Source organism: Stegastes partitus, unplaced genomic scaffold (assembly GCF_000690725.1).
Source record: "Stegastes partitus isolate 25-593 unplaced genomic scaffold, Stegastes_partitus-1.0.2 Scaffold74, whole genome shotgun sequence".
NCBI lineage: Eukaryota > Metazoa > Chordata > Actinopteri > Pomacentridae > Stegastes > Stegastes partitus.
Window position 1 is genome coordinate 471,725 of NW_007577805.1, and position 7,991 is coordinate 479,715.

A 7,991-nucleotide genomic window follows, 5' to 3' on the forward strand; every position below is an offset into this window, starting at 1 on the left:
TGACCAGACATGGCTTTTCTGGTTCTGTTGCTCTTCCACTGCTGTTTCACTGTCATGGTGGAAGCTGCAGACCTCCCTCTCATCACCAGCGATGATCCTCCATATGAAGGTTGGATCACCACGGCTGAATGTGCAGTTGTCTTTTTGTTCCAGTTCGAGGTCCATGAAGAAATTGCAAATGCACGCCTACCAGTGGTCACCTACACATGTGTGACTCAGGTCCTGATGATGTCATGCAAGTTCCCAACTCATGACAGTTACTTCTCACACATGTTGCAGGCAGACAACACACTCCACAAACAATCAGTAAAGTTTTAGATAAATGTTCATAGAAATGGAGTCAACGTCAAACGTCAACAAATACTAGCATTATAGTCGTCTACTCTTTTAATCATGTTACACATGTGATGAACAGTGCTGCACATCACACTGTATAAATGATTTTATTTTTTTTTTTTTTAATTTTTGGATTTGTTTGAACAATTTACTGTTGTTGTGTAGTTTTTTGCTGTCATGTTCAAGTACAAATAGTGAGTTAAATCTCAGTTAATGGCAAATAAACAGGCCCAAACAACAAAAAAATGTTAGTTTAGTTTAGTTTTTTTAAATGGTAGGTCATTTGTTTGACCATAAAATGAAGCTGTTTTACTGTATCAGCTAAAAATATCAATATTTTACAAGTTTTTGACTTCATTTGAGAGAAAAACTATGTATGTTAAGGATTAATTGTTAACAGTAACTGGTAAAACATATATTTTTTAAAGTATTAATTTACATTTTCACTGTAAAAAAGAAAGTAAAATGGTCAAAACTGTTTAGAAATTCCACATCAAAAATCAGTAATTTTTCTAATAGTAGTTTTTTTTTTTACACAATGTTGTCATACAATCACACTGTTTCACTATATTTATCTGATTTTTCTTTCTAATCCTTATTTTACTGATATTTGCTGTTATGTTCACAACTTGTATTTGTTTGAGTTTTTCTGTTTGTTTGTTTGTTTGTTTGTTTTTACAGTTTTTGAAGGTTACACTATTCAACACTATTTTCTGTATAGCTGCTAAATTGTGGTTCATGGATTGTACTCACATGTAACCGGCAGCAACAGTGTTTTACATTATTTTCCTTTAGTTTGCTGCTGAGGTTATTATTTTAGTATTTTTTGTTGGGATTTCTAACACTGCTGGTACATTTTGTGTGTCACGTCTGAGCATTCTAAGGTTTTTTAAGTGTCATTTCACGCCTCTAAAATGACACGTGAAATGTTGCGTTTAAGGTCAGGGGGAGGAGGTCGTTCATTGGCACCACACGGTGCGCAATGACACGTGAAAAACAAAACATGCGTAGTGATGACACGGCGTGTTATACTTACACTACTGCAGGATATGAGAGCTACGATACCTTAAAGCTGGAATACGATGGCTCATATTAATGTTTTTCTCACTTGGCTCATAAGTAGTGAGCATGTGAGCACAGTATAGCTGACATCATTAATTCTATATGAGTTGGATGACCTAGAGATGTTGTGTTGACATGCAGTAGTGTTTCACGCTGCTAAATGATGAAACATCCAGGCCTCCACAACAACACAACTGATTGTGCAACCTCATGCTGCCGTCTCGCTCAAGGTCCTTCTAAATGTGATTCATCCAGAAACGTGCTCTTCGTTTGTCTCTCAGTAAAGAAAACTGTTATCAGGACAGGTGAGCCGCTAATCAATAAAAGCGCTCGTCTTTGTCTAAAGCTGCTGTCGCCTGATGAGACCGTCTCGTTTCATTTCATAACGCAAGGTCACGCAGTCATACAAAAATAGGAATCCCTCACATTCCCGCCCGTGAAGTTTCCAATCACAGCCCTTTCAGGTTGCAGCAAAAATGCCACAGGCAATATATCACCTCCTCACAGGCTTTTATCTCTTTTATGAATCTGAAATGAATGAGCCACGTTTCTATTTATACCATCCTGAGCATGCGTTTGTCAAAGCTGTTTTGACGCTGCACATTCCCGTCTATTTATGTCGGGATTTTCTACAAGTTACAGTTGCTCGTACAATTCCTGCAGGCTAAAACAGGCGCAGCACATTTTCAGTTAGAATAACCTCCGTGTTTGAATGAGATACTGGGACACCATCAGTGATTCTACCTTAAATAAACATGGAAACGTGCTCAACCTGCTCATTGACCTGCATGTGGTAGATATCTTTCTGTTCTGTAGGTTAAAATATTGTATTTAAAGGCACTTTTTTATCAGCAGACAAGTCTAAGATGTTCAAATTATCCAGAATATCAGGAATGCTCATTCATTTTGCGAGTCTTGTTTGTTTTTAAGGGAATCAAAGAGAAAATTTGGCACATAAAACTGAAATAAGAGCAAAAACTGACACTATCGAGGTGAGAAGATGAATGATTTTTCATGAACCCTTTAAGACAAACAAATGCTTCTTAAATGGGATACTTTATGAGGTGTTTATAAATTAGCACTAATGCTTTATTAATGCTAACAGATACACAAACAGTGATTTAGTATAAGCAAAAAGAATGACATACCATTATTAAACCATTAATAATACCAGCTTCTGGGTTGCCAGATTGTAGAAATCCTGTTTGGTTGAAGTGTGTGTGATCTATCATCAGTGTTGGGGGTAAATAACACAACCACAATCACTTCATATTGGTATTGTAGTAACATACAGATACTATGAATTAGAGTTACTCTTATTTTGAAGCCACCATGACGCTCTTAGATTTGTACTTAAGTCTTGTTGTCGGTATCATGAAGAATTTCACAACAAATTGGTGCCAATGTTACCAGACCAACGCTTTTTGTGCATTTTGTGTGTCATTGCGCACCGTGTAGTTGTCAAGACGAATGACCCCTGACCTTAACCAGTTAATATTTTAATGCAACAAAATGATGTCACAAAAAGTACATATACATGGCATGTGAAATGTGCCTCATGTTGCATGCTTGTTCTACAGAATCCCATCATATCGAGTCATTTGGTTTGGTTTTAGTGAACCTTTCTGCTGGCTTCCTGGTAATTCTTTATCAAAAAGCATACGTGTCATATGTTAGCTGCATCACAATGCATGTTGTAAAGTACCACCAAAGTAAAGATGCAACAAGTAGAGCAACACATTATTCCTACAGGGAACAACTAAGTAATGCATCACATTAAAAAAAAGAACAGGACGTATAACTTTTTAAAATAACCACCCCGACCCTCTATCATCCTGCATAGCTCCAGCTGCTAATATTGGATAATGCATTAATTCATCAGATTCCTCCCACGTTGACCTTCTACATTATGGAAAAGAGCTCCGGGGCACTTAAATAATCCAGAACAGTTTATTGACATTGACACAGTAACTGCAGACCTGATGGCTTGTGAGGCAGAGAGGAAGCGAAAAAAATGACTTGTTGAACTTTTTCAAATACGGGAACCTCAACTAGTAAAATAAGTTAGTGTGTGATGTCCTCACTACAGCAGCTAGTACTGATTAAATAGAAGGTTTTGTCATGTAATGTGGATTTAAAGATGGTTTGTGGTTGATTTCCAACTTGTCCATTCTCTAATAAAATGGGTTGCATAGGCAGCTTTTCTAATCCCTTTTTGTTTTTGTCTTTTTTTTGTCATCAGAACCATATAGTTTGCAGCAGTCACTGTAATCTTCACTGATTGATGTTCTTGTTCACACACAGTATTCTTGTATAACCTCATGCAGAATGGATCATTTCAAATTTTAATCCTGTATTCATAGAAAGAAACAATTTTCAGCCACATAGCCAGCAGCTGAAAGTATTTTTCACAACCTGGCAACCCAAAAGCTGCATTTTCAAACACTGAGCTTGAAAGCAGCGATGAATAATTAATTTTACCATCAATAAAGCCCTGAGTTACAACTTATAAACCAGCTATAAAGCAGACGCAATAAACTCCACGTCATTTATTTCACTTTGTCAGAGGGATCCGACGCCATGCGGGATCTTTTTGTGAGTTGCACACAGCCAATACACCTGTCAGGAAACTTAAGGTGACATTTCAATAACTTCTGAATGCCTTAATGTATATTTATTCCTCACACAGACTCAGTATGTCGTAAAGACCCATTGAAAAAAAAAAAAAAAAGAAGCTTGTTGCAGTGTGGCAGCCAGACTGTTGGATAGAGTTTCACATTCTAAATATAAGCCTGTTGACTTGTGTCCCTGCTGCTCTATTTAAATGCCAGAGTGCCGCTGTCAAAACAGAGAGAGGGGCGCAACAATATGATGGACCTTTTTGAGACCAACACTTATCTTTTCAATGATTTGCGCTATTTAGAGGAAGGGGATCATGGACCACTGCAGCACTTGGACATGGCGGGGGTGTCCCCTCTGTACAACGACAACGACAGCCCGCTGTCCCCGGGCCAGGACAACGTGCCGTCGGAGACCGGGGGCGAGAGCAGCGGGGAGGAGCACGTCCTTGCGCCCCCGGGTCTCCGTGCGCACTGCGAGGGCCAGTGCCTCATGTGGGCCTGCAAGATCTGCAAGAGAAAGTCGGCGCCCACGGACAGACGCAAGGCGGCGACGCTCCGGGAGAGGAGGAGGCTCAAGAAGATCAACGAGGCCTTCGACGCGCTGAAGAGGAAGACGGTGGCCAACCCCAACCAGAGGCTACCCAAGGTGGAGATTTTACGCAGCGCCATCAGCTACATCGAGAGGCTGCAGGACCTGCTGCAGACTCTGGACGAGCAGGAGAAAACGCAGCACGGCTCTGCTTTTAACACCAAAGAACACCGTGTAAGATCATGCAGAAACTTTCCTAAATATCATGAACCTGTCTCTCATGGCGCCTGAGTGGGACTCGGATGACTTTCAAATGACATCATGATGGCTGTTATCCCCCCCAGTAATCCCCCTGTATGGACTTTTAATGTGTTTGTGGCTCTTGTAATGACATCATGATGTGTTTACTGAATGTTTATCTCTCGGTGTCACAGTGATACTTTCATTCCAGCTGGGATCAGCGGTGGGATATTCCCTAAAGATGTCATTACTTATTGCTTTTCCCATCAAGATTGCTTTCTGTTTGCTTGTGTTGGGAAAAAAAAAAAATCTCAATTAAACTATAAATGTGTGGATGACTTTCTGTAGGTGTCCAGTGATGAGTACCACTGGAAGAAGTCCTCTGAGAGCTGGCCGACCTCTGCTGACCATTCCACTGCAGCAATGAACCAGAGAGAAGGTACAGAATCCACCTCAAATCTACGATAAAAACATAAATAAATGTAAAAAAACAGCAGTCAAAGTCAGCGTCCTTTGCTTTTCCAGGAACCAGTGAATCCTCTGCGTCCTCCAGCCTCCTCCGTCTGTCCTCCATCGTGGACAGCATCACCAGCGACGACAAAATCAACTTCTCTGAGGACGTCTCGGAAAACTAAAAGAAAAAAAAACAAACCTCACTGAAGACATAAACTAGGAAACCCTGTTGATAATTTTTAAATTTCCATTGTTTATCACTAAATTATTTCCACTGTGTCCAACCATTCTGGCTTCTGTTTGTTCTGAAGTCCTCGTTTGTACAGGAAGAGCAACAAATTTGTACATATTTTATAGCAACATGATGTATTTATTTTGTGTTCAAAAGCTAACAACTTCTTTGAAGAAAGCTGAGATTTTATTTAAATATTTGTACAGAACTGACCAGCAGAATAAACTACACTGTTATACTTTTGCAGTTGTCTAAATGGGTGTATGTTTCATTTTTTCAAGGACATTTTGATTCATTCTGTGCTTGATAAAGAGAGAGAACGCAATGTTCAGACCACATAGAGTCCAGGATCTTTCTTCACATGAAAGCATAAAGCCTTTATCACCTTATAAAAAATAATTTTTACTTAACACTGTAAAATATATATGTGTGTTCTTTTCAAATGTTTTTTGTGAAACAGTATTTTTGAACAAGTTTACATTACATTGCATTAATTTACATGTTAACTCTAAAAACAAACAAAAAACCTTAAAAGGCCAAAACTGTAAATAATATCTACATAATGACTTTAAATATATATATAGACATTTTCAGGGATGTTCTTTTTTTAAATGAACGTTTGACTGCAAATTTACACTATTTTGTACATTATTTAAATCAGGGAAAAAAAACAGCAAATATTTGTTATTAATTGAAGGAAAATTATGTATTTGAAGGATTTACCATTTTTTAAAATGATTTTTAAATCAATATTTTAAAAATTGGAAGTGTTATCTTACAGATTTTTCTTGTTTTATTAAATTACTGAATATAATGAATCAGAAAAATATGTTAATTTACATATTGACAAAAAGAAATGTGTTTTTACAAATGCTAATTTTTTTTTTTTAACACTGTAAAATTACACAATTATTTTCTATATTTAATTTAGAAAAAATACTATTATTTTACATATTTTTCCTGTTTTGGAAAATGACAGATAATATGTAGTACAAAAAAACAAAAACAAACAAACAAAAAAAACAGGAAACAATAATGTCCAATCAAATATCTGTGTTTCTACAAGTCGTAATGTGTTCTTCTACAATGTATGGCCATAAAATGACACTTTAACTGTATTCACATTCATGAAAATGTTTTATTTTACAGATATTTGCAGTCATTTCTTGCAGAACATTACAGTATCCCTAGCATTTTTTTTAGTCTATTTTCTCTGCCAGATTTTTTTTAATGTAATATCCTTCACTGTATCCCCACATTCACCACAAGGTTGAATGAAAAGGAAAAAAAAACTGCATTAGTTCGAGATCTAGCAGTCCCCCCCTCCAAGCATTCACGGCTATTAGAAGTCCATAAAAACGGTCTGAAGTGCCCTGGAATAGTTCGCTGNCAGGCTGAGCTAATATCATCAGTGTCCCAGTGGGCCAAAACTATACACCAGAGGTACACCTCAGTGGAATTATTGATGATATTATGACGTTAAACCTGTACTGTCCCCTTTTAAAGGTAATACATGTAAGACTTTAACCCTCCTATTACCTTCAAATTTACTGACATCTTTTATCCTTGGGTTCAATTTGACCCCAGAAACCTCCAGAAATATCCATCCATCCATTATCTATACACCACTTAATCCTCACTAGGGTCGCTGGAGTCTATCCCAGCTGACTCAGGGTGAAGGCAGGGGACACCCTGGACAGGTCTCCAGTCTATCACAGGGCTACACTTAGAGACAGATAACCAAGCACACTCACATTCACACCTACAGACAATTCAGAATCACCAATTAACCTCAACGTGTTTTTTGACTGTGTGGGAGGAAGCTGGAGAACCCGGAGAGAAACCACGCTGTACGGGGAGAACATGCAAACGCAGAAAGATACCAGTGCCTCCACCAGGACGCGAACCAGCGACCTTCTTGCTGCAAGGCAAGGATGACCAAATTGACCCCTCATAGATAATAGGAGGGTTAAAGGAATTTACATTCTAACATTACTAAAAAGTGAAACACTTCTTGGCTGCCTCGTTTGCTAAGACGCATTCTGTGGGAAACTTAAAGGATGTTAATGCTCACTCCTGAGTGCCTTTCCTCAATGGCTTTCTTCTGTTTCCATGTGGTCTCCACTAGCTCATGTTAACTTCGGGGTTGAAGCTTTGAGACTGCACCTACAAAAATCAAAGGCTGTACCTGATTTAAATTCGACCACTATCCCCATTGAAATAGTCTCTTTGTGCGATGATACACCGCTCCCAGTGCTTCTGCAACACTTGTAACGCTCCTGGGAGTCTCTTCATGGAGATACATCAAGCACCATCTGAGCACTGAAGCTGCTAAACTGTGCTGAAATGGTGACCCTGCAACTTACATTTCATTTCAGGGAAGAGAAAAAAAGTCATATCATGTGATGATTGTGTTGTTGTGGCCAAAAGCTCGTGCATAATTGCTACGTTGCGACCAGGCCACGGCACATTGGAACACTTGTGTGTTATTGCTCCACAGGTCAGGTTGTGTGCACTA

At 38.6% G+C, this 7,991-nt stretch overlaps 1 protein-coding gene across 1 annotated transcript; it reads left to right on the forward strand.

Annotated features, from left to right (window-relative positions):
• Nucleotides 1-4,204: 4,204 nt before the first annotated feature.
• Nucleotides 4,205-5,729, forward strand: myf6 (myogenic factor 6). The gene is made up of 3 exons (XM_008276479.1): nucleotides 4,205-4,782; nucleotides 5,137-5,227; nucleotides 5,314-5,729. The coding sequence occupies exons 1-3, from the start codon at nucleotides 4,267-4,269 to the stop codon at nucleotides 5,421-5,423; spliced, it is 717 nt and encodes a 238-aa protein (XP_008274701.1). The 5' UTR covers nucleotides 4,205-4,266; the 3' UTR covers nucleotides 5,424-5,729.
• Nucleotides 5,730-7,991: the final 2,262 nt, after the last annotated feature.

Coding starts and splice junctions, on each gene's coding strand:
- myf6 (XM_008276479.1), top strand. CDS start 4,267: ATGATGGACCTTTTTGAGACCAACACTTATCTTTTCAATGATTTGCGC. Junction 4,783..5,136: donor TTAACACCAAAGAACACCGT/GTAAGATCATGC, acceptor GACTTTCTGTAG/GTGTCCAGTGATGAGTACCA. Junction 5,228..5,313: donor AGCAATGAACCAGAGAGAAG/GTACAGAATCCA, acceptor TTGCTTTTCCAG/GAACCAGTGAATCCTCTGCG.